At 39.7% G+C, this 27,499-nt stretch overlaps 1 protein-coding gene across 6 annotated transcripts in view; it reads right to left on the minus strand.

Annotated features, from left to right (window-relative positions):
• Nucleotides 1–17,077: 17,077 nt before the first annotated feature.
• The window catches only part of RBMS3 (RNA binding motif single stranded interacting protein 3), a 711,648-nt gene continuing 701,226 nt past the window's right edge, over nucleotides 17,078–27,499 (minus strand). For 3 of the 6 annotated variants that reach the window (XM_032107595.1, XM_032107598.1, XM_032107611.1), the window contains 2 exons: nucleotides 27,068–27,195; nucleotides 17,078–23,234 (listed from right to left, as the gene is read on the minus strand). In XM_032107595.1, the coding sequence (XP_031963486.1) occupies nucleotides 23,228–23,234; nucleotides 27,068–27,195 (135 nt within the window). In that variant the 3' untranslated portion in view covers nucleotides 17,078–23,227. Of the gene's footprint in view, nucleotides 23,235–27,063; nucleotides 27,196–27,499 lie in introns of those variants that run through there. The other 3 variants (XM_032107605.1, XM_032107620.1, XM_032107618.1) reach the window with 1 other exon arrangement.

Below are 27,499 nucleotides of genomic sequence, written 5' to 3' on the forward strand. Positions count from 1 at the left end.
TGTAAATTGCATAGATCATGTGCCTTGCAGGTCTGCTGAGGAGCCTCTTAACACACATGCAAAGACAAGGCTTTTTTTGTTGAATTCACTCAGTGCCATACGTTTTGGAGAGACCAACAGATGCAAGCCACTTTAGAAATGGGAAATCTAAGCCACAGAAATATAAAAAGAAGACCCTCAAAGAGTTAAAAACAAAGACAGAAGATGTCCTTCCTGATCTAAGTTTCCTACCCTTGCACAGAAGAATCCTGAATTTTAATGGAGATTAACAGAAATTACCTAGCTATTTGGGCTGACTTGCTTATAGGTATTAGCACTTACAAAGCAGCCTAGCATGCAAAGATGATGGGCAATGATTTCCCAGATGTCTCTTGATCATTTTCCCCTTGATTTCAGTTTGCACAGAAATCCATACAAATCGTCACTAAATGTGCTCCTTACAGAGACACTCCAGAGCTCGAGAGCAATGAAGAAGGGCAAGAAGAACAGCAAAACTTCTCCACAGCTTTTGGGAGATAAAGGGAAAATGTCACACACAATCAGCTGTGTATGTCTGTGGGCTGCAGTCAGAGCACTATTGCACATTGCAACCCAAGAGCCCTGTGCTAACAAAGTTTAATTTAAAGGAGCTAAAAGTAGGAATTTCATAACTAAGTAAAGGGCACACGCAGAGCCTAAAACCACCAGTAAAATTGCAGCAACAGCAGAATGAGACCACATGTCAAGAAAACTAAAGAAACTGCTGACTATGATAATGAACTACCTTGAAAAAATCACAACCTTATTCTACCTTGCCAAGTGAGTTGGATCACACATTAATCCTCAAAGCAACTTAATTATTACTTACAGTTTCCTTTCTCAGCTGCCTTGCTGCACTCCTTGGACTCAAACAATACTCATAGGATAAAGCACCATACAGTCAGGCTCTGCTGGGTCAGCATCCAGGGCTAGGTAAAGAGAATCACATACGATTTCATGTGCCTGGTTGCTTTCCTCATCAGCTGCAAGCACTTCTATTTAGCTCTCTGAAAGAGCTAATTAGGAAAATACGCGAAAGGGGGTTGTAGCCAGGTGTGGGTCAGTTCCTTCTCCCAAGTAACAATCTGATAGGATGAGGAAATGACCTCAAGTTGCATCAGGGGAGTTTTAGATCAGATATCAGGAAAAATTTCTTTTTAGATCAGATATCAGGAAAAAGCATTGGGCTGCCCAGGGAAGTGGCTGAGTCACCATCCCTGGGGGCACTTAAAAGACCTGTGGATGCGGCACTTAGGGACACAGTCTGTAGCAGACTTGGCAGTGCTGTGCTAATGGTTGTAGTCAATCTTTTCGGTCTTTTCAATGATTCTGTGATTCCCTGGAAAAAGTGGATGAAACTAGGATTGACTTAGTTTTCCTGGTTTAGGCACTAATCCCCAAAACCCAGGTGAAACTCACTCAAGCTCTGGTGATTATCTGCTTCCAGGGAGGTCATCAGAACGGACAGCATGGGATGGCTGCCCTTTTCTGCATGGCCCTGAAGGGAGGAGGTGTGTGCCCTTTCTCACCTCCCTGCCCACAGCACAGTATAGCTTGCAGGGCATTCAGGTGCTAGTTTTGGTAGTAAATCCCAAAGCCAGGCAAATGTTATTGTGCTTCTGGTGTTACAGTGGGCATTTTTTCATAATTTATAGGTGGCTTTTTCAGAGACTAATCTTGCTTCCTAATCACAGATCTTTCCTTTACTTAGGTTATTGCAAATGTCACAATTTCAAAAGATGCAGAGGAGATAGGGCCTTGAGGTTTTTTTCACCACTAAGTTTAAAAAAAAAGTCCCAAATTGCTTCATGAAATCTCCATTTTTAAAGCAGTTTCCTACTTGAGACTGATTCTCTTGGAAAAGTGTCTGGCCTGGGATCAGAGATTAGTGGTCTAAGACAGAGGAGCTGCAAATGAATGTAGAAACAGCAAGGACCAAAGCTGGTCCTGCCCAAGCTCACTAACCTTGGTGAGAAGACAATGGTATTTATGTTGTGAAAGGCCAAGGCTTCTAAAGTGATGATGGAAAAGAGATGGCCAACCATGGTGACTCAGGGCGCTACTCCCACCTGCAGCGGCTGACCGGACATGTGCACGCAGATCACGGGTGACATGGGCTGCCTGTGCTGGCCCTTGCACTCAGCCATGTGTTCTTCAGTCACTCTGATGTGAAAAGAATGACTTGTAATAGCATCAGACTTTTCCTCCAATCTCTCCAAACTTTCTGTCCCATGTTCTATGCAACACTCCCATGGCCTGCCTAACCACAGTCCCCTCGAACATGCCCAACTGCAGGATTGACACAATCTGACTCTCAAAAATACTTTCCTGATGGGACTTAGTGGAGTCAGAAAGATGAGTTGGCAAAGGGGTATTAGACATTAATGGCCAGGAAAACTTGGAATTTATATTTTAAAATAGGAGAATGTCTTAATGTTTCAATATTATATAAAATGAAAATAAATCCAAACAATTTATTGGGGAATAGCTTCAGACATGCCAGACATTGGCAGGGGCAGGGAGGAGGGAAGGCAGACTTCCTTTTTTTTGGCTTTTTAGTTCACGTATTCTATCATGCAATAGAATCAATCTTCACTTAAAATATACATGTGTGACATGTATTACTGTCTTCTGGGGACCTATTTTCACAGCAGAGTGCTACCTGGCATGAGTGAGCCAAAGTGGCATGTTCTATCTGTCTGAAAAAATGTGCTTTGTTTTGGGTGTTTCATCATTATACCAACAATTTTAATATTCATGGCTCTCTAGCCTTTGTTCCCTAATCTAGGGCTCTCCTACCTTTCTTCTGTTTACCTCCTCATCCTTTTTTCCAGCACCTCCTTCCTTTTGTTCTTTTCCATGTGTTGCAGCCCTTGAATCACAGCCCTGTTGCCAGACAGTTTGTCCTCTGCGGTGCTGAATGGGCACTTCAGAAGGCAGCGTGTCTCCTTCTCAGGAAGTGACTGCTTATTGCACACACAGAGAGGAGCAGCAATTCAGCACAGCGGGAGAAATTACAGAACTCAGCCTGGAGGGGAGGTCGATGAGACAGAACATTTTTCTGGAGCTTTCTGGCTCCATTTAACCTCTCAATGAAAGTGGGTTAGAGCATCCTGATATTAAGGACCATGTGAAAGGGGAAAGTGAAAAAAAAAAAGCAGAGAGAGGGGAAAGAGGAGGAGAAGGGAGTCTTTATACTGGAAAAACGTCCTTGCAGGTAATGCACATAGAATTCCTTCCTGATGTATAAACGATGGTGCTGTAACCGCTGGGCTCTGCCTAGCAGGCTGCTGTTCCCGGAGAGCTCAGCGGGGGTTTCCCAGGGCCATGCCATCAGTCGCAGCCCGGAGTCCATTTCGGACAGCCCTGCGATCTGGCTCCAGCAGCCAGCAGCGTTACAACGCAGGGGATGGTAAAGGAGGTAGAGAAGGGTCTCTCATGAGGGTTTGAGATGACTTTAATCACATCTCGTCCCCGCAGTGTTCAGAGGTAGAGAGACAGTGCGGTCTGGGAGCGGGATGGTTTTGTCAGGGGCCCAGGGGCGGTCCCTGGGCAGGGTTAGGGTACAGAACAAATAGGGAGAAACTGAGGGAGTGGCCAAGGCTAGGGAGGGAACAGGGGAACATACAGAATCATGGGGTTAACAGGCCACTGCAGGATGGGATTATCATGCTTGGCTCAAGAGTTTGCAAGTGTGACTTTTTTTTGCCAGTGTCAGGTTTGAGCTGTCACAAGTCTAACGATGCTTACTTCTGCATCTAGACTTGTTGAGGGAGAGACCAAAGAGGAGAGGGTAGAAAAAATATTGTCACTTACAGGTCATACAGACAAATCTAGAAAATAAACTGTGCTGTATTCTTGAAAAAATAGAAGTGTCTGAAGGTCTCAAATTCTTTGCAAACACAATCAATTATGCTTTTAAACAGGTGCTGAGCAAAGACTCTTATTGCCATTTCTCTACATGGGGAAACTGAGGAACCTTCCCCAAAAAGTTGTGTGAGACAGCTCTGGACTGGCCAGGCACAGGGGAAGGGATGGGGACATGACCACTAAAATGAAATGTAAAATTGCTTGTTAAGAGAAAACACCCAGAGAACCATGAAGAGGCTACTGCTTTAACTTCATTGCAATTACTAATGTAGATTGATACAGACGGGGGGGGAAATACACCAGCAAGCCAAGGCAGTTTTTTACCCCTGAGTTATGATAGATAAAGATGTTTGAGTGGGATTTTATAATACATTATTTCTGTTTTAATCAGGCACTATAGAGCAGCAACAGGACTTATATATTTCACAGCCACTTTGGATTATTGAATGCTCACAGTAGGCTAAAAGAGCACTTACAGTTCATCAAATTAAGCAAAAATGTGTAAATTAAGTACCATCAAGCCCACAAGCCAATGCATTTATGAGGAGTGAAGAAGGGGAAATAGAAGAGATTTAAGAGATGAGGCATTAAAATGTACTTTACAGTATGCTTTTAAGAAATGACATTCATGACTAAAGAAAACAATTAACAAGCATCTCAGTCTATTTCTATCCATTGTGTGAATCTAAGACCTATTTCTACATGTCTCCCTAGTCAACTATCTGTCTTCCCTGGTCATTGATTATTGCAGTATTTCCAAAGAGCATGATTTATTGTCTCCCACACATGCTCCAGCTTATATAGCACACCTGTCATGTGAGGCAGGCTCAGCCTGGAGCTTTACATCTGCAATGTGGATACAAAGCTCAGAGCCTCACACACAGAACCTGTTTTGCAGGATACCATGTGGACCAAAGGCACTGGTACGCTATGAGACAAAATTGCAGCCTTCTGGATGCAGAGCAGCTTTCCTGTCACATAAAAGCCTCATCCAGGTTTAACGATCCTGGGAATTTCGATACTTCTCCCTGTCTCTGGGCTACCAGAGAGGGTACCTAAGCAGAGACTCTCAGCTTGCTTTTTGGCACTGCGAGTTTGTCAGTCAGTAACTCTTCTTTGCTGCTGGTTCCTGGGCACCCATCATAAATCAGTGATGTATTTTTTTCCCTGGTGGGAAAATGCAAATCTTCAATATGTTTGGGATTGCTTAGGCTCCTAGATAAGACTGGAGGCTAAGACAGGCTGAAGATGTCTTCTCCAGGAACGGGAGGCAGCAGGTACCGCCCATTTCAGAAAGGGCTGGAAATGAATGCCTTAAAGGCATAGGGTGAGAAGAGGGCAGTTTCACCGTTGTGACACCTAATCCAGAGGGAGGGAAGGAAGGGACAGCTGGACACGGACAGATGGAGAAAAAACGCAACAAACATTTTTTCTTCCATATACACTAAGAGGGTATAATTTCTGTTGTCTCTTTTACTGTGGTGATAGATAATGAGAACTGCCACGAAGTAAAAATAATAGCACAAGTTAAGATAGTCCTTGAAAATCATGGAGGGGAAAGCCATCAGGATTATGAAAATGTCAGAAATTAAAACGAATTGGAAATAAATCACAAACCAAAAAACCTTATGCATCTGATAAACTATTTGCAAACAATGGTCATATATCTTTAATCTACATTGCAGCGTGAAACACCACCTTTTCAGCAAGGACTTTACAGTAGCAATTAAATATCACTGTCCTCAAAACCGTTACTGTTATTTCTCATCTCTATGAAGGCAAGACCTCAGACATTAAGTAGTCAGCTGAAAATCCCCATTGAAGACTTTTGAGATGGAGGAGAGGTTTTGTTTCTAAAGCAAACTGAAACAACCGAGAATTAATTAAGAAAAAATGGGAATATTAATTAACAGTCAAATTTGCCAACTGTGTTTTAAATACTAACCTGCTAGATAAGGAACATTTTATGAGTATTATTTTCCAGTTTCTTCTAAAACAGTTTTTCTGTGTCCATTATCAACTTCTGCTCATCTTTCAGATCTCTACAGTATTCTCACAGAGAAGGTGTTAGGTTAAACTACTGAAGAGTCAAACTATGATAGGTAACCAGTTAAAATAGAAAAGTGTTCCCTTCCTATTTCCTACAGAAACATTTGGTAGGCAGCCCATATTGGGATGTGGAACTGCTGGATTGAAAAGATTTCAGATTTGGATTCTATAGAATAATCCTTCATCAGCTGAACTGTATATGAGAATGACCATGCAGGAGGCATTGCAGTTCAGAAGAAAGTGGCTACTTTAAGTTGTGCTAGAAAGTAAAATTCATAAAATGCACTGCATCTTTAATATTTTTTCTTTTAAATTGTATAGAGTGCCTGCACCATGAAAGTGTCAACTGCAGAAGCTTTATTTCTAGTGCGGTCTCAATGCAAGGTGTTGGTTGGTCTTGCTCCTCCTTCTACGTTGTGTGGTAGGATAAGAGGCAAGAAAAGTGAGGTTTGCAGGTGTCTAGCACTCCTATGTTTTCACCAACAAATGGATGTCTCTGGCTACGCTCATATGCACATACATTTGTACAAATATGTATACACACACGTATACATTGTGGCTATGGATCACAGTCTGTGGTGCCATCTGGTGGAAAGAAGTCAGCAGCGGCTCTACTGCTAAAAAAAAACCCGTGCCAAGTAGCCTTAAAATAAGGAAGGAAGGAATGAAACCCCAAAAGAAGGAAGGTCTGATCATATGATTAATGGAAGCCACAGAATTGATCAAAACACAATCAGTTCCAGTCTGTCTCAACACCTAAAGCTTCTTACCTTGACTGTCTCAGACTGTCACACCCATTGATATGGATCAGCAGTCACTGATGAGCATTTAAAACCACAAAAAGACTGAATGGATAATGGAAAAATACTCCCTGTCATTTCTAACTGTCTCCTTTCCCGCTTCTGTCTGAGTTAGAAGGGTTGGAGTCTTGCAGACTTAATGGAACAGCAAACATCTTCAATGTCTTCAACATCTGCATCTCACAGAGAACCTTTAACAGTGAGCATGAATACAAGCTTTTATTTTTTTTTCCTTGATGCCCTGTGAACTTCACCTGGCATGAGTTGTCTCCATTTCGCTCAGTAGATGCAGTTCTTGGCATAAAACATACTACAACTTCTAGACAATAAAAGCAATTATTTGTTTTAAAGATTTCTTGGAGTAATGTTTGCCATAAAAGCAGAGGAAGGCAGTCATGTTTTATATGAAGGATCTGGGTTGGCTTTCTCAAAATTCTTTTTTAGTTTTGAAGAAAAAAAAAATATAAATGGACTGGGTACTTTTTTAGAGAAATCTTTTATCTTCAAGGACAGCACTCGCATCAGAACAGACCAAGGCCTGAGGGAGTCTGCCCAATATCAGTAAGGTCTAATGCTTCACTAGGTTATGCAAAATTTGGTCATTTGGGAATGTTCTTTTATACAGAGTTATGATATACTTCTAACTGTATTCACAGTTACACTGAGGACTAGGGATAGGCATTGTTAAGGCTTCCATGGCAAAATACATGCAGCAAAAACAGTTTTGCAGAGAAACAAAAAATAGTTGAATTGTTCATCATTAAGGGTGGTGACATTATATCATGTTCATATTCTTTTAAATGTAGCTTTAGCTGAAAAATTTCAGCTTTCCTATTTTCAGGTTAGGATCCTGAAATGAGTCAGTTAATTAAATTATGATCAGGGTGGTTTCTTAAAAGGCTGGATAGTTTGTCAAATGTTCTGTGTCTCATAAAGAAAATACTCTGGAAAGCAGAGACTTTAAGTACATAGCTGAGCAACCACAAATACATATCCATATACCAGCTGTAATTAGTTTCTGCAGCTGAGGCAAATGTGCCACCTACACTTCCTCCTTCATTTTCTTTCCCCAGGCTTTCCCTTTATCCTTTGCCCATTCAGTGGTTTTACATCACTTCTCCACTTAGTTCTTAGGTTCTCTTAAGGCTCTATCCACCTCTCTGACAGCCATAAAACCCTCTCAAAAAAGCAGATGGAAATGCAGTGGGGCAAAGAGGAGATACGACTGAATAAAAATCCCATCCCTTCTGAGATAATATCCTAATCCATTGGCAGTCTTTCTTGATAGAGATGGAGAAGAATCTTGGATAAGATTTCAGAACTTGAGTTGTGGTTGAACCATCTTTATAGCTGCCAAATTAAATATATTCCTTGACCTCCAAAACTCAGCATTGTCAAAATGTGTTCTTAAATCTCACTCAAAAAAGAACAGTTTAAATTTATGACTTCTGTTTCAGCTGTTGCCTTATTTCTGCAATTCTTGCTTTTTGCTCTTGTGTTGTTTTGTTTCTCACTGCTTATATTATGATGTCTGAATCACAAGCTGCTTCTTGTATCCAGTGAACTCAGCAGAATAATTTGTATTGACTTTACTTGGTATAGAATTGGATTTACTGTCCATTGCTCTAATCTGTTAGATTACTTTTCTCCTGCTATTTCTTTCATATATGTAAATAAACAATGAATATAGAGAAGTTGTACTTACTGGCTAATGTAGTTGTTGGAAGAATGGAAACGAAACAAAAGAAATGGCTGTTTTGGGGAACAATTTTCACACAATTTTATAACAAAATATTTGTCCATAAGTTTCAAATATGAGATGCTAAAGAACAAACTTCCATTTACTACAGAAATGAAAACATTTCCCAGTAACTATAAACCCCCTTACTGCCTTCCTGTGATGTCTTTTCCTGGTCTTAAGAATCAAACATGGTTAGAAGGGAAAAAGGGATTTTACCTCGGTATTTATTGTAAGGATCCTTAGGTGCACCAGGTCCAGGTGGAATGCACCGAAATGCACCCCGCAATGCACAAACACGATAGATTGGCTATAACCTTATAGGTCTTACTAATTAGCATATCTACCAGAGGTTCCCGGGTGAGAGGCTCGAGTGAGCCCCCCTCCCCAAGGAACCTTCCCCTGGATGGTTCTATCTTAGTTCACAAAATTTCCTTCTGGAAAGGACCTTGGTGTCTGGGGCTTTCTGATCCACAACTACGAGCCTTCTAAGATGTTTAGTCTCCTAGCTTGACAAACAAGTCCAAGAATGTTGGCTAAAAATCACTAAGAATACAAAAGTTATAAAAAGGTATATAAAAGGGATATAAAAGAAAAGGCAAAAAATCATCATGGCATCACCTGTAGCTGAGATTCTTTCCCACCCCCATCGTTCAACATATCCATTGTAAGAAAATGATCTTTTCTCCCAGTTTTTCTAGCAAAATTCCTTGGTTTCTGTGTAAGCTCAGAACTAATTACTGAGAGGGGGAGGGTTTCATTTGTAGGACAGTAAAGCAAGTTCAGTGGTGAATGCCTGGAAGACCCTGTGATGTGCATTGTTACTATGATTAATGACTCTTATTATTGATGCAGAACCATAAATTTATACAGGATCTGTCAAGAATAAATAAGAGAGCAGTGTGTTCTGCAATAACAAGTTACAGCAGAAAAATCGCTAAGATTTATAAAAAGCAAATATTAACAGATAAACAAACACATAACCAAACTGTGAACATGATATGCTCCCTTGTAGTTCTCTTTTCTCTGAGATGGGAGGAGGACTGGGCTCTTAGTGGATATAAGTAAACCAGAACACAAAAGAGAATTTGAATTTAATGAAGGAGCTGATTCATTTCCTCATAAAACCTTGAAAAAGTAATTTGAAGACAATTTGTTTACAAACACACACCCAAACTGATGTCTGACTAAAGAAACTGACCATAAATGGGATGGTGTCACAATTTTGGGGAGCAGGAAAGAGACCCCCTTTTCAGCCCCGGTGATTCCTTTGCAGGTTCAAAAAGGAGCATTATCCCCTGTGGTTTCAAGGTTCTCTTTTCTCTGGGGTGCTGCTGCAGATCCTCACTCAACAATAAACTCTGTGCGTAGGTAGTGACACAAACTTGGAGTGTGGAAAGTAGAGCTGATAGAGTCTGGTAATCTGTGAATTATTTAGGTAATCAACAGCCAAAAATATACACCCTGGGATTTGGTAGTATCTGCCTTGTTCAGATATCCACTTGAGCCTAGGACCAACAAAGGGAAGCCAATGTAATTTCACCTGGGGCCTCAAGAACGATCAGAGAGATACAGCAGAAAAATCCATCAGGGAATTGTGGGTTCCATATTAAAAAAAGTGTACACTGGGTCAAGCTCACTTTCACTGGTTTTTGGTTGTAAAATGGTAGGAATGTCACCTATTTTTGTGCATAATGGAATGTGTCTCTGAGGTGGCTGTGATCTTAAAAAATACATTATGGAAACAATAAGACCTAAACTCTTGAAAAAACCTTCGAAGTTTGTAATTGGATGAAGAAGTGAAATCTAGTATCATGAAAGAGTACAAAAATGAGAAATCAAGTCACATATGGATATGTATTGGCAACATGTAGGGAAGGAATGAATTCAGATGTGTTTCAAAGCTGAGGCAAGAGACCATAGACAGGATCAGTTTTTCCTCCTTACCTCAATGACACAAGAATACCTTACATGACCATGAGCATCACACTTCTGAAGTCACCTCTGCCTTTCCTGCGTCCTCATACTGTACTTGAAGGCACAATTTAGGCTCCTTCCGTGCTTCATTCTTCTGGGCAGCTCTTGTTCTCCCCATGGTTGTATTCCATAAGCTTTCCCATTTCATGTCATGTTCAGCGCAGGGACTCCTTCACTAGCACCTCTCACACGTTGCTTCTGGCTTCATTCTTAGCACACCTCATAGGCATTTCCACTGCTTTTTCTGAGCCTTAATTACTGAAAATGTGTCTGGGCAGTATCAACTACACTAAAATGATTTCCTCTTTAATGTCAATTGAAAAATGAGTTCCGTTTCTTGCTCCAAACGCTACTTTCATGTCAGTTATTTCATGAGGCCCCCGAGAGTTTTACTAGAGCAGCCAGCTGCCATGGTGGAATCGTGCCATGTTGAACCAAGCTCTGCAAGCACACACTCAGCTGTTACTGGCATTCTTCAATTTGAGTGCTCAATACTTACAGGAACACCAAATATTTTGAATAGATCTGCATTGGGTGGGAAGTGGAGACAGTGCTGCAGGGAGCTACTGTACAGACAGAAGCACTAATGAATTCTGTTGCAAGAAAAGGAGGATTGGAGGCTTCTTAAGTAAAGCTATGGGAGAGGACAGAGAAGGGTATTTTTTGTAGCTCATTACAGTGAAAAATTCCCCTGCTTAGGTCTTTCTCTGACCCCTGCACACAGATTATTTTTCCTGTCTAGAGACATGGACTTCCATGCTTTTTATTCTCTACAGGCTACATCTCTGCTGTGTCTGTTACACCAAATGGCATCTGCTGCCATTAAATTGAGAGTGGCAAAAGCCCATGTTGGCACTGGCATGCAGTGCCATGGATCAAATGGACAGGCATGTTTTGCACGTGTGCCTTGCTACCAAGCAGTTTTTATTACTGAAACTGTTGCAGGAAGAAAGAAACAGGTTGTCAACTGTGCAGCTTGCTCTTTCATTTGAGTTCTGAGGGTAGGTTATGGGTTAAAGAAGGCTGAGTATAATGCCCCATAGAGTCCTTATCTCATAAAATTATCCCGGCTCTGTTTATACACATGTACATACATTCATACCCACAGCACAATGCTTTTCCTAAATAGCATTTTATAAAGGGGCAGAGGAACGTGGAACTTTGTGAAGGATGGAAAGCAGACATCTTTCTTGACTCTGGTCAGCACCTTAGTCTGCAAAGAAACATCCCACAAGTGTGAATCTTCTGTAACTCTTTTTGAAACAAGTCTGAAATACTCAGTGTCTCTCACTGCACTTCTGCTGAGGTCTATTGGCAGGTGTAGCTGTGCTGATTAAATGTCTGGCTGGGTGTGATGGGGTTGGGGGCAGGCAACAGGTAGCTGAAAGCGGAAAGTGACTGGGGCTATTTGTTTTGTAAATAATTCATTTTGGATGATTGTAGATATCACTACTGGAAAAAGTAATCCTGCTATAAATTTTTTCATCCCATGTTTCTGAGCCCTTGTTATTGATAAAGTGAAAACTTGCTTGTGCCACAGGGAGGAGAAGACAATTTTCTGGGCCAGATGCTGAAGTCTTGCTGACATTCAAGTTTCCTTGTTCCCTCACAGCCTGCATGAACCTCAGCCATTTATGCTACTTCAGTTCTTTCCCTTTAATCTGTGCACAGAATTAATCAGAATTATTTGTTAATTCACTCACCAGGGCAGCTGATGGTCACTTATCTAAACCTTTGTAGCAGCCTCCATAGGAGAGGCAAAATGAGGTAGAGCCTCACTAGACTGCAAAGCCTCTTCTGAGTTAGGGAAGAGTCTTTCCTGCCTCTTCTCTTTGGGAAGTTTGTTTAGTTTTGCCCATTTTTGTCCAGTTAGCTACAACATTTAATACTCCTACTCAACAGACTGTTTCTCTCAGGTAAACAGCCCGCATTACCGTAGTGAGCTTTGATGCTCAGGTCCCTACTTTTTAATGAGAATTCTTTCCAAGCCTAATAAAAAATCATATGCTTTGGGAAAAAATAACCTAAGAATTCCCAGCAGAGAATCCAATGTGGTTATAGCTTGTTGAAGTTATAGTTTTGAAGGTTTCTCTTCGGTGCTGTATAGGCAAATAATAGAAATCACCTCGGAAAGCTACACTCTGCATGTCAGACAGGATGTGTCATAGGGAAGGGAGAGATAAATGAGCTTGAAGTGGATTGGGAGGAGAAGAAAGTTCTAATAAAAACAACTATAATTTAGCCAAAGAGCAGTGGTTTTTGCTTTTGTAATTCCCTGATCCTGGGTCTCCACAGCTGGAGGAAGTTTCTGGCACCTTTTTTTTTTTTGGTGGAGAGGAGACATGAAGAACTTGTTCTCAGGACTTCCTGTCAAGAGGAACTGGCTGCAAAAGCTGAAACATATTACAGTAATAAACATATTTCACTCAGGCAGGACCGGCAAATGGAAGGACCATTGCTGCAGTCCAGGGAAGCCCTTGATATGGAAGAAAACCTTCTTTGTCCAGGGGCCTCTGCGTAGGGGCAGAGTTCTCACTAGAAGTACAGACACTGTTGCCAGCATGCAGTGAGCATGGAAACAATCAATTTCAAAGGGAAAGCAAGGAGAAAGTGTCATTTGCAGAAAACACTTCTAACACAAGCCCTGTCCCCAGTGCAAAAGACAAAAGAAGGGACAATTTTATGGCCAGCTCACTGCACAAGACATCAAAGTTATGTTCAGGTGAGGCGCTCGCCTACAAAGACAATTCAGTTCCCTTGCGTAGTAGAAACAACCCTGCTGTGAGCATCCTGTCTCAGTCATTGCTACAGACAACACGCATCACTACTCAGAGCACGCTCAAAGCTTTAGTACCTTGTAAAGGTCAGTCTGGCCCCCAATGTAAGTCTTTCTGCATTGAGGAGATATTTCATCCTCGCCATACAGGTCTGCACAGGGGTGAATCATACACCTCAAGATGATTTTGGTGGCAGCGCTTCCACTGACTGAAACGACTGGGTAACTTTATTTTTCTAAGCAGCAGTAGATGTTTCTTTTGAACATTTTTTCTTCGGAAAAAAAAAAAAAAAGAATTGCATGTTCTCCAAAAATTGGCATCTGCAAACAGCTGTTTACATCCCAAAGCCCTCACATCACAATCACTATGTGAAAAGGGAAACAGATTTTGGAAAGCAGTCCTTGAACTCTGTGTTATAGCCAGCTATTGCTGTGAAAAGTAACCAGAAACACCAAATCCCACTGAACATAGGTGTGTCAGAAGGTCTAGCAGAAATCTCAATCACTGAATGGATTAAGCAGATCATTTTTCCTTCCCTCATAAGCCTAGCTGGACATCTCTTTTTTTCTGTTTGCATGGCACCTGGTGGAGACTGAGGCCACTGTATGTTACTGTAATAAATATTTACTTGCTCCTTTGGAAGCATGCATGGGACATAATACTGAAGGGTCACAACTGAGAAACTGGGAAGAAACACTACGAAACTGATTTTTTTTTTAACTGGTAACTTTCTGGGCCTCTCAAAGTTTCACCTCTAGAGCAAGAAAGGGGGCTGTCAGAGTGCTTGCTAAGAAGAGAACCTGGAACTCACAGCACAAATGGAGAAAGGAAGCACTGGGTCAGCTCTCCACTTCTCCTGGTGCTTTACTCAGTTCTGTTTGCTTTGTGGTGGACGTTCTTTTCCTCAGCTAAGGATAGCTGGGTCTTGGCATCAGCTGAGGAGATCTGTCTACTTCCCTGCCTCCTCCTCTGTACTAAAAAGAGATTCAATGGTGGCAGAGCACCTGCATGTCACCAAGATTAACTAGAAAAAAACAAGATGATGTGTGGAAAGCTCAGAGCAGCCTGGGCTCCACTACAGAGTATTAAATACAAAATTAACACCAGGCAGAAGTTGCTCTACCTGAGGAAGAGAGCATCCTAGTCAGCTGCTGTGTGATGTAGCACAACTGTTAATAAGGAGGAAATTATTTCTGAGTGAGAAACATAGGACTCGATCCCAGAGGAATTATGTGCAAGGAACTTACACAATTTACACTTGGCTGTGTGTCAATGGCTGAATTCCACACAAGACAGAGAATGTACTGACTGGTAAAAAAAGGTGAAATAAATCAAATAATAGGTGTAAATCATAGTTTCTTCTTCTTACACAGTCCTACTTTTCAGCAGCATTTTCATGCAGCAGAACTTCGGGCCTCAGCTATAAACACTAGGTCACACTATAAATATAAGCCCTTTCAACTTTTAAAAACAGCTGCATCATTTTAACTGGATTGACTTTCAAGTCCTTCATTTAAAGCAGTGCACATATCTAGTAGATTATTTAGTTATCATTTTTGCTCCTTCAAGTAAGCTCAGTGAGGTACCAATGCAAAGCATCTGTTCAAAGTGAGCACACCTTTAAATATAAATTTTGAAAAGGAAGGAGGTGGTTTGGTCACAGCATCTTGCCAAAAAGTGGATTTTTTCAGGAACAGTGTAACATTGGTAAACAAACCTTGATGACCGTGCATGTGTTTTTCTGAGCTGACAGGCTCTGGGTGGGCTTAAGTGGAGGAATGTGCTGTCTCCTGCCTGCCTGCCTTGCGTGCAGCAGTGGGCAGCTGCAGCCTCCTGTCTGCATGTGCTGAGCAGCACGTTCCCCTCCAGGCAGGCTTGTTATCTGCCTGGCAGAAATCCTGCCCTGTTGCGTGCAGCCTCAGGACCACTCCTGTTAGCCATTAATTACTACCATGGCTCGTGCTCGCCGAAGCCAAACGGAGGCTCTTGCCTAGTGCACAGTATTCTGCTAAGATCAGATTGACACGAGTGGGCAAGGAGCTGTGGCACAGACAAAGGCTTCAGCAAGTTTACCAACAGTCAGGTGGATACTTAGGTTTGAATCTTGGCTTGCTTGCTACTTTCAGTAGCTTCTGCTGCAGTCCTGTCTGCTCCTGACCCTTTGCTTCTGTGTTTGCTGATCATTTTTGGCATATTGAGACCTTGCTCTTAATGTGCAATCCCTGGTCATCCAAAATAATAAAACTAAAATTTATTTAAATCTGCTAAGTATGGAATTGTCCTAAATTTATGCTACACCAGCTATTGATTTGTTCTCTTTCCCTCTACTTGAAATCTCAGGGAGTGACAATCAAAGGACACGGTTTTCTCCACATGGAAGACATGGACATCCATTCCAGATGCAGATTACTGATAAACATGGCTTTCGCCCTCTGGAAGCAACACACATCACACACTAAAAAGCCCTATTTGTCTTTGTTCTTTTAATTCTAAGGCTGACAGATACAATGATATAATTTACCAATTAACTTTTTTTTTTTTTCCAGACACTAACAGTGGGACCAAGAGGATGAGAAGATAAAGCCTTCTTACCCACACTTCTGTGGAAGCTGATGCAAACCCCCCTTAGACTGGTTCCATATGCACACAGAGAGCCAACTGACAGACAATAAAACCAAAACCACTAATGCCATTGTTAGCAATTTTCTTATTAGTAGAGCTTGAAGTGGAATGATCTTGGAAATGGAGCAATCCTGGCAGTGACAAAGATGAACCTGACAGCAGAACATCAGATATAAACCACCTTTGCACCATTTGTGTTAGTGGAACACTGTGTCCAACTTTCTGCTGATCTCCCCAGCCTCCTCAGCCAACATTCAGAGTTCCAACCAGGTTGGAGCTTCAGCCTCCTGCCTTCCTCCTTTTCTCACCATCATCATGGCCAGCAGCAATGGACATTTCAGCACAGGTACACTTGAAAAAAATCCCTCTCACCTGCTTCTTCACCTCATTCCTCCGTCTTCTAAGGATTTCTTTGGTCTATCCTGATTAAGCTGAAAGGAGTTAGAAGCTCATTGATGTGTATTTTACTGGGCAAAAAGAAGTGAAAAGAAAGCGCGCAGGCAATCCCAAAAATAGGTATAGGGCTGAAGGAGACAGGCACATTGCTGGCAGGTAAAAAGGAGCACTCAGTGATTCCCAACCTGTGAACAAAGCCACTTGGCTGCGGAGGAGACTCGAGCTGGACCCTTCCACCCCACCCTCGCCTTTGCCACAGAAACTGCCCTGATGGAAAGCAATGTACATGGCAACAAGAGAGCTGCTGAGTGAAGCAGCCATGAGGAATGCACCAAATACCTTTCTTGTTCCATGTGAGATATGGGTGAGGAGGCAATTTACTTTCCAGTTTCCTTTCAAGATGAAGTATGGCTTGCTCTACCATTGCTTAGGCTGTACTTATTCCACAAATAAAGATTTTCTGTCTTCCATGTGGCAACTTTTGCCCTGAAGTCACTCTTTAAAATAAACCTCAGAAACAGAGGCAATGTTCTTCTAGCAGGTGCACAGCTGAGAGCCTGGACAGCAGATACCCACCAGCATTATATATTCAGTCTTGGTGTGAGAAACACTTTCTCCTGTATTTCACCTCCTAGCACGTGGGTGGGCTGTGCTGCTGACAGGGCAGCAGAGCTGTCCTGTCGCTCTCGTTCCTTCCTTCCATTTGGTGAAGATGTGGAAGAGGCAGACTTTGCTGCAAAGCCTTTCTGCTCCCTCTGTGCTCAGCACAAGAGTCACAGCCTTGGGAAGCCTCTGCAGAAAGGTGCCACAAGAACACAGAGTCACCCAGCTCTTTTCTTTCTTTATTTTTTTATTGAAAGCTTCATCAAAGAAAACAGAAGTTTAAACCTAACATCCACTGATCTACAGAAAGCCCCAGGAGTGGGAAAATGGCAGCTATTAAGGATTGTGTTACAAATGGAAAACATAAAAAAAAAAAACCAAAACATAGCAGTACAGATCTTTCAGAGACATTCTGAGACATCAGCACACAGATGCCCATATAAATAAGATTCATAATTTAATGTATCACAGAGGTTCTGTATTCTACATTTTGGCTGCAGTGAAGTCTGTAAGGACTGTAAAGAACCTCTGACCCATTTTTGTGATGCATGTTTTCTTGATAGGAAGTTCATCTGCTTTCAAAGCTGCTTTGATTTTTCTTACAGATAGAATCTGTTCATTCTCCTTTAAAAAGGAAAACAATTAAAAATTCCTAAATGAATTCTGTACACTTCCTGGTTTTACATAAAATTGTTTTGCCTCAAAAAGATAGTAGAATTTTCTTCCACTCTGGAATACATCATATTTAATAATACTTCAGTTACATAAACATCATGTTCTCTTCTTTAGGTTGTATTTTTGGGCTTTTAAAAATATAACTGACGGTAAATTTCACCAAATTCATAAAATTATTATCCAAGAGAAAGACACTTAAAGGCAGAAAATTAATGTTGGGCAGATACTCTCTTAAGGACAACAGATCCAGATCTTGGAAGGTGCTTACACCTTGCAGGCTTTGGACCTACAAGGAAAAATGCATTTGTGAACCTGTCAAAGGCTGACATTTTACACTTGATTACACATTTTTATTAAGGTGAAAGAACTCAGCTGTCACTGTTGGGGAATTAACAGTTGAACTGAACAACTTCAATAAACACAAGAATTTTTTCTTATCATAGAAATCTGAACCAGCGCTGGGTTTCATTTCTTTTACAGCTTTACTCTCATAATTTTCTGTTCAATTTTAACAAAGAGTATGTTAATAAAGGGGAGAAGAAAGGGTCTCTTCTGCCTGCTTTGAGGCACAAAGGTGAATAAATCTCTGGGGTGCATACAGCGCTCTAGCCTATCTGGGTGACAGGAGCAATATAGAAAAAGTTGGTGCTCTTTTTGAGAGGAAAATAACTCTCCTTACACTGCATTTTTGCTGCTTGCTGAGATTCTAGAAATCTGTTCCACTGAAGGGGAGGAGAAGTCTGCTGCTCACTCAGCCCTCCTTCTGAGAAAGTGTGCGTGCATGACTGTGTGTATGCGTATTAGAAAAGAAAGGATTCCTCGTTACTAGAGTCAGTTGTCATTAAACAGAAAAGACTAATGCACCAAATGTCAGCAGTTTTGTTGTTTTATGTTTTGCATTTCCATCACACCGTGACTGTTTTCTTGGTTCATGTGGGCTATTGAGAAAGACCAGGAAAATCCCTTACCCTAGGGCACTTCTTTTATATCCGGACCAATTTCATGTTAAATAAAGTTTTGAAAGGAAATGTTGACCATGCGTGTATCAAACATTACTATCTTCAACTACCACACTTGGTCTCATCACTAAAAATGGATTGATTCATTACTTTAAGCACATTATCACTCTTTAGCATGACTCTTGCTATAGGTGGAGTTAAGTGAGTCTGCCTAAACCTGTTTTGCTCATGTCAGCCTCAGCATTAAAATGAAGTGGCATGAGGAGCACCATCAAGCTTAAAATCATGAAGCATGGCAATTTGTTAAACACTTAGGATCAATCTCAATCTTCAGTACCATAAACAACATAATATAGATCCAAATACTATGACATATTAAAAATAAACTTTATTACAATGCAGGCTTCCTCAAATTTGCTGAGTTTTGGTACACATACATACATAAATAATACCCTTCATTTGATTTTTACTCGAGTAAAAATCCATTTGAATGCTACAGCCCAATTGCCCATTGAAAGGTTAAGCCCTCACTTCTCTAATGACCAGCCTTTATCTTCCACGTTTGGGCATGCATCCATAGCAGAAGATGATACAATGTGATGCAACTGCTCTCTAATATGCCTCATTCTGCATTGCGGTGTATTTCTTGACCAACACAACCAAGGCAGTCTCTTGGTATACAGAACTATACAAGTAAGCACAGGCTAAGGACATTTCAAGAGTCTGTTTCACTGGAAGGCAATAAGAGGACATTCACAATTTGAGGCCTGACTGTCACAGGTGAAAAGTGCTTACAAAACCAGCAGTAGAGCCAGATAGGAAGAAGAGTCCCTCTGCAATCTCAGCAGGAACAGTGAGATTTTTCAGCGCCCTGATCTACACTTGGGTCAGCACCTGCAAATATAATACTCTCTTCAGTTCCACTGTATCTTTTTCTTTTTTTTTTTTTTCCCCCTTCAATGTTAAGTGACAAGCCCAGGTATTCAGAATTTTCTAGCCATAATTCATAGTTTTCTGACACCCCTTTTGTATTTATCTTTTAAGGTAAAAGCAAAATACCAAACCTGAACATCCAGATTTGATTATTTACAAGAATTCAGGTGTGATGGAAAGTACATACGCAGTTCAGTTTATGGATTTGATGTTACTTCTAGACCTCTGGGCCAGGCACCATTGCCTTAGACATCTAGAGTTGTTTCTGCAATCTTTCAGGAACTCTCATGATATTTAAAGCTAAATTGGCAACACAGACAAAGATACTGACTTTACAAATTCAGGTGTTCAAAAAAAAAAAAAGGAAAACAGAAACTAAACAGAGCATAATAATAAACTTTCAAAAAATCGTATTAGCCAGAACAAACATAAAGAAAACCAGTTTAAGATTTCAGAGGCCACCAAGTGACAACACCCATGCAGTGTGTTGCTATTTCACTGTTCACTTTTATCTCATTTTTAACTTTTAGAAATGAGTTACCACTTTCTGAGTATCTTGTAATTTCCAAATAAGCTTTTTTCTTACCTTATGATCTATGACTGTTTATACTCAAGGCTCACAGTGTTTACAATTCATAGATTTCAAGTACCAGTTCACTGGTTTTTTTTTGGGATCAGTAAGATGATGAATTGTATTTAAGGGGTCCATTTTCTTTCCTCTTCTCCTTCCTCTACTTCTTTGCTTTGTTTCTTTCGATTTCAAACACTATTGAACATTATAGCATGAAAAAAAAGGGAACAATTCTAATACAGAATGCACTTGAAACACTTTAAAGTGACAGGCACTGTGATACTGTGTTGCCTGCCTGGCTTAATAAAAAACACTGAGATTGTTTAACTTTGCTGAAAAAAATAAGAAAAATGTTTCTGAATGTATAAATAAAGCAGCAGAGTTCTGAATAGAAACAAGAAGGTACCTCAGCATATTCATCAGCCACATGGTAGCTACCTTGTAGCCTCATTGTTGATAGTAAATGAGACTTTGTGTATGTCACATTAGAACTAACACAGAAACAAATGTCTTTATTTCATATTTAACTGACTTGTGCCTGGGGTTATCTCCATTTGTACAAATAATTCAGAGAGAGACAGAAAGAGAGTATGTGTAGAAAGGAAGAAAATAAGGCTAGATCGATTTTTTTCCCTCATATGCCCTCTAAAGAAAGAGGGAACCTTAATCTAAGGACAAAATTCAAGTGCCCCTCTCAAAAAGCAACAAGGAATGAGACAGCACATGAAACAGAAAGAGAGGTTTGGGGTTTTTTTCTGAATTGAAAACATGCTGTGGATGATGTTGTTCTTTTACTTTGGCATCATCTGGTTTTCAGAAGTGTTGAATATCAACAGCTACTCTGGAGAAAGCAGAAGCTTTATCACTTCTGAAAATCAGGCCCTCTTCCTACAGTGAAGCACTGTGTGAACTCCCATTTCTCTCTTTTCTATGTTGCATATCTAGCAGCATTTACTTGGGAAACCCCCTCCCCCCTCCCACTATGTTAAAAAATACGATCTTGTTTTATCGATTTAAAAAAATAATTGTGTTCTTTTCCCCAGAAAAGTCAGGTTAGGGAAACACAGACCTCTTTTTAGGATTGGGAAGCTGAATCAGATTGATCCAATACATATGTTTTAATTTCATTATTTTTAATGGATACCCTGTCTGTAATTCACCACAATAAATGTGATGAGCCTTCCCCTCTCTTCTGAATGGAGGAAAGTTTAAAAATGTTTGGTTTAATTTTCACACATAGGTATGTGTGTATGTATGTATATACGGAAATGCTGCTTCACTTCTGCCTCCTTAAGGAAAAAAATCATCTTTTGACTTCCTTCTCACCTTTTTCATTTGTCTCTTTGGAAGAAGTAAGGGCCATAATCAAGATTTCTGTATGGAAAATAACTGTCATTCCTAAAACAGATTTTGGTAGATTAAATTTACAGTCTTTTTTTTTTTTTTTTTGCCTAATCACACTAATTAGTGATTGTCAGCCAACATATTAAGACAACAGAAATCATAGCAGAGAAGAATAATTTTTAACTTCCTGCCTGCATGACAATACTACATAATTTTCAAAATTTTTGCTTGTAAGGGAAAGCTAAAATGAGAACAAAGATCAAGTTTGCTTTCTCTTATATCTACCTGGCAACTCAAATGCAACACTGAGAAATAAATGCAGAATTAAGGTGGCTATGCATGCTGGACGATGACAAAGACTGAGGTGAAGAAATGAATTGGTATGTTGGAATTCAGAAGGAAGACTGTTGTTTCAGTAGAAATACCAAAGATCAGGTAATTAAAGAGAAAAGCTCATCAAAATTAAAGCCCACCTGGACAGATTAGTTGGTAACCCAATCCCCTTGCTTTGGGATGTTCTCCAAAGCACACCATCGAAAACCAGGACAGCTTCTAATACCAACTATTCTGAAATTTCCACTATAAACATATGTCGTATGTAAAACACCAGTGGAAGATAGTTTAAACAAACAAGAAAGTAAGAACTGGTCCGGCCATGTAGGTCAAATAAAGATAAAAAAAGAAAAAAAACCTCTATCTTCTGGACTGCGTTAGGGTGTCACTTCATCTTTGGTATAAAATAGGCCATCCATAGGCTGCATTTGTTCACAACTAGGAAAGACTACAGAAATTGTCAACAATTTCTTCTATCTATTGCTTTTTTTGCACTTTTTTTGACCATAAGCTCCTATCTACTTAAGTTTTTTTTAATGCTCTTAAGCTAGGTTTTTGCAATGTGACAAGCAAAGCAGACTAAAAACTTCTTAAAGCTCATAAAAAAGACTGCAGATAAAAAGCACTAATGCTTTTGCTAGCGATCACGCTTCGTAAATAAAAAAATCTGCATTCTGCAAGAAAAAACCCCTGCATTCTCTATAATGCAGCAAGTTTTTTTCTCAATTCAATAACTTTACTGTAAAATGCTTTAGCCTTCTAGAATTTTTTTCTGTCAACACTTAAGACAAAGTTCATAAAAGTCCCAGCATTTTTCCAATCCTTTCAGTTGCCACAGTTCCTTTATCATCAACTTTTCTTCAAAAGAAGAAAATCATTTTCTTTTAAACTGTACAGTTTGTTTTTTGTTCACCCCAAAAACTCAGTCTATTAAACTTCTGCACCAGCACCGGTGTGAGCAGTTTCAATTCATTCTCGGGTTTTCTAACAAGACGTTGACAGCTTGCCTTGAGAGCCTTTGACGTCCTTAAAATTAAGGCAATTAAGATTCAAGATAAACCTTACCTAAACATTTCTTTAAAAAAAAACCCAAAAAACAAAAACCAAAAAAACACTCTAGATTTAAAACAAGAAGAAAGAGAAAATGAGAGAAAAAAGAGTAGCTTAATTTTTGAGGAAGACAATTGGTTTTCATCACAACTTGCTCCCTCTTGACATCATCAGTTTTTCTGTTAAAAAAAAAAAAAAAAAAAAAAAAAATCTAGCTACACCTCCAGGTAAATTCTGAATTCAAATGTTCATCCAGATGAAATGTCAACCCAGAATTTTTCCTCTGGGTTTTTCCTTTAGTTGAAAAAAAAAATATAGCAAAAATAAAATTGTCAGACTACATGACGGAACCATTTGCACAGCACATAAAAACACTGTTTTGTTTTCATTGGGAAAAGTAGAAAAAAAAAAAGCATTCATTTGACGCCTGTGCAAACTGGAAGCCAACTTCTTGTTCAGTGAAGTTTCTCCATTCAAGGCAAAGATTTCAGACCGACATTCTTCAGTCCTGTTTATTGTCTGTAAAAACAATTGAATTAAAGTGGTCATTAAGTCAAAACAACTTTGATATAGGCTCCTCTCCTTTTTTCCCACCCAATTCCCTTTAAAAGTTATCCAAGCTAAACTCACTCTGCAGCTGTTTAAATATGATACCACCACTAAGCTGAAAATAGTCAGGCAAAAATAGGGAACTCCTACTTTGGGGATGTTAACACATCCTAAGCAGATATGAATTTACTCTTTTAATGCTAAGCATTAATAGGCAGTCTAACTACACTGAAATGAGATGAATACATGGCTTAACGCTGTGTAAATCTTTCACAAGTAATTCAATAAGAGGGTGAACATTTTCATAATAATAAGTGCCACTATTTATTTTGGGTATTAATAACAAAATGAAGGATAAAATTACAATACAGGATATAACCAATTTGCTAAAGAGAACACATTTTCTGATGGCAAGAACAATTAGACTGTGGAGCAGTCTGCTTAATGGGCCAGTTAAGGCTAACTTAGCAGAAACCTTCAAGGCAATATTAATTAGAAAAATATATTTTTTATATCATATAGTGTCATATCTTTCTAAATTTAGCACAAAGAATAAGCAAAATTACCAACTTTTTTCTTACAGATGATACCTCTCATTTTGTCTTTTTGATGTTTCATGTCAGTTAAAGATATGTCACATCTAGCTTATCTTAACAAGACAGTATGAGATTATTATGAGAGACCCAGAACCTACATATAGATGCTATTCTGTGTCTAGGGCTATCCAAAAGGGTCAACTGTTGCTTTTCCCACAGTCCTTAAAGCTTACATGGAAAAAATCATTTTCTGACCAAAGTTCAGCACAAGAAAATCCAGCACCTTTCCTTTTGCAAGCATTAAGCCATTTGCCTTGCCTAGTTTAAAACAAATTTTAAAATTAGGAGTTAAATTGTGAAGAATGTTGACGACCTAACATTTGCCACAGAACTTTTTGTCTGGGAGTATAAACATAGAGCTGCAGTTTTAAATATTAAATTTGCCAATGGACTTTTTCATTGCATGACGCCTGAAAATTAATGTTTTGAATGTTAAGAACAGATTTGTGTGGAATGCAACAATTAACTATTTTCTTCAGACTTTCTACTTTCAGAATTTCTTGTAGGAGTACTCAAGTTGGAAGCTCACGTCCTGAGATTTTACTGCCCCTCTGGGTCGAGTGGCTGCCACATGTATGAAAGTCCAATATCACCAAAGGGTCACAGCATTGAGTTTGCCTACAAAAGGCTCCAGAAAAACATAATTCTTTCCACATTTAAAATCAGATTTTATGTTGTCCAGCAGAATTTTGCTTGGAGGTAAGAGAGTATACTTTCTGGGGGCAAGGATATCCATTGAGCTCTGCTTCATAGTGTTCATGCTTTTATGTGCATAATTAAATATTTACAAGGAAAAAAGGGAGTAGCGTCTAAAATAATTAAGGTGATTTCCTCATAAAGTAGATTCCTCTGCTCAGAATCAAGGACTGTTTTTATCTACACAATAGGTAGCCAGGTTTTTGCCATGAAGTTACCATTTCTGAACTCTGTGGGTGGGATCTTCAAGTATAGCATTCAGCATATTAAATAAAAGAACACAAATGCTGATTAAAAAGTGGAACTAAGAATTGAAGTTTCATGGTTTATTTTTACTTACAAAGAGAGTACAGAGTCCTTATACCACCCAGTTCATTCTTAGCACATTGCCTCTCCTTTGTTGCCTGCAATTTCATGATAGTTGCAAAGAAAATAAATGTAAGGAAATATACCGTTATAACTTTTCTCCTGACTGATCAGCTCCCATGAAATAACCTTATATAGTCTGCCTGTTCCTTTGCCTATATCTGACAAAATCACTGTCCAGTCGTGGTAATTACTTTCTTGTATTTCTCATTGACAATCACTATTGTATATCAGGCATGATGTTTGTTATTAATAAATGTGCCCTTTGAAAAGCAGAGTAATAAAATTATATTTTAATTATAAAACAACTTCACTTGGTTTTATATTAAAGGTTACTGGAATATTTTGTCAGAAGTTAATTTTTAAAGACAGAGGTTGTGCATAGTTTGGTTTGTTTCTACAGCTTCCCACACTGCATTTCTGCCTGCAACTGGCAGATATAAATAGAGGGCCCATTTCAGATAAAAAATATACTGAAATAAGCATAATAAAAAAATCTGTAGTGGATCTGCCTGTCTGATTAAAAAAGAAAGAAACTCCTCCGAATATAAATGCCGGTGCCATTACAAGTATATCCATCACTGCAAAAAAGGCTGTAGCTGACAAGGAAAGATGAGGCATCCCATTCTCAGGGAATTCACCAGACAGGCAAGAAACACAGCACCCATTTCAATAAAGAATTGCAATGTAGTTTCCTCCTAGGCTGGAAAAATGCCAGAATCTGCAGCTCACAGCTATCTTATGAGGGCTTCTAGACCTAAGCCTTTATGAGGACTTCTAAATCTAAGTCCTTTTGCTTTGAGATGTAAGAGAAAGGCAACTGAGACACAGGAATGGTCATATCCAAACACTACGGAACACACCAAGCCAACAGGATGGTACAGACATATTTCTCTCTTTGCCTTTTATATTCTGTAAGTATTTTGGAATAAGTATTTTATAGGTGCTAGAGAGACTGGCAGCTAGAAAGGATGAGCACACATAGTCTGTGTCTCCAATTGCGTAGCTCGTGGTTGACTGTTTTTGTAATATGTTCATACCGACAGATATAGGCATGACAAAAGAAATAGTGAGGTCTTCTGTCTCATGGTGGTCAAAACCACATAAATCTGAAACAATTTGATACTCATATGGTAGACAAACAAATACATTTTCCAGAGGTCAAAAATGAAGTAAAGCAATTGACAAATTGGCATAATTCTAATCTTTCCTATACCAGCTCATATCTGATGCCTCTGTAAGTAGAGAGTCATGAGGCATTGACTGACATATCTATTGTATTTCTTGTCTGACTATTTCTCAACCTTCTTCCCCAAGATAAAATGTATAATTCTCTTTTTACAGTGATGATGGTGTTCAATATACATGTATTAATGAAGGACTGGATTTGTGCTCCTTCCTAGAATCTGTCCAACATTTATCAGTTCCAGTGAGTACCCTGTCACTAAGTAACTTTCCCTTTGTGAAGAGTTTTATTGTAGCAGAGAGAAGAGCTGTGTTTGAAGAGATTATTCTGAAGATGAAGGGACTCTTTAGGAGTTCTAAATACAGCTGTCAGTTTATAAATTTTGAACTTTCCAAGGTATTCCATGGGAAGTAAACAAAGGGAGCAGAAGAATGGAGACAGATCAAGCAGCGCTTCTACCCACCTCTTTCTTATCCCTTCTTCTTCCATTTCCAGGTCCTGCCTATTCTGTGTCTGCATGGCACAGTTTTGCACAATCACAAATACAAACCTGGGGTGATTTTTACTGCTTCATTAACTACAGTTTCAGAAAGAAATCTTTACATGTGCCAATGTGTCCTGTGCCAGTATTTTCACCACTGCAAAATTTAAGCCCTTTTTAACCTCTGATGCCAGATGCAGCTTTAGCCCAGCATGACGATTGTTAATGCAGTTGTTGAGATCCTTCTGAGTCCAGAAAAGCAGCAGACAGTTAGAGAGCATATCATTGTGGGCAGGAGCTCAAGGACATTTTGCCAAGTTGAGGCCATCAGCCAAAACCTTTTTACACTGCGATATATCTAGGATTCATCTGAACTTAACAAAGCTATTCTGAATTTAAATTGCGGAAAGAGGGAGTCAAATTTGGCCTGCTATTATCAAGAAGCAAACTTCTGACTCCAAAGCCTATGCCGACTTACTTAGACTGTTGGTAAGAATATGCAGGCGCATGTTCACTGGATGTTTCCACTGTCATCTGTTGCTGTTGACCACTGGCTTCCTGTGATGAAGATGCTACTGTCTGTGGAGAAGTATCAGCAACAACACCCTAGGGAATCAAATGAGAACATGAAAAACTTACTGATTTTGCTCACGGCAGTGAATCACGTAAAGGAGCTCAGCACCAGCTCACCATTCACGCATTTCTCTAGAGATCAAGAGAGTTTGAGGTAGCAGAACCACATGCTAACACAACAAACTCCATCAGTTTTAGAAAGCTAATTTGGCAACAAGAAGCTTTCTCAGCCTACCAGTAGTAGTTTGCTCTCACAGGCTGCAGTGAAAAACACCTTCCCCTTTGAGGGCAGTTCCTGCCCATTCAAAGCTAGAGGTAAATCTTCTGATTTTGGTGG

The sequence above is a fragment of the Corvus moneduloides genome, chromosome 1 (assembly GCF_009650955.1).
Source record: "Corvus moneduloides isolate bCorMon1 chromosome 1, bCorMon1.pri, whole genome shotgun sequence".
NCBI classification, from domain to species: domain Eukaryota; kingdom Metazoa; phylum Chordata; class Aves; order Passeriformes; family Corvidae; genus Corvus; species Corvus moneduloides.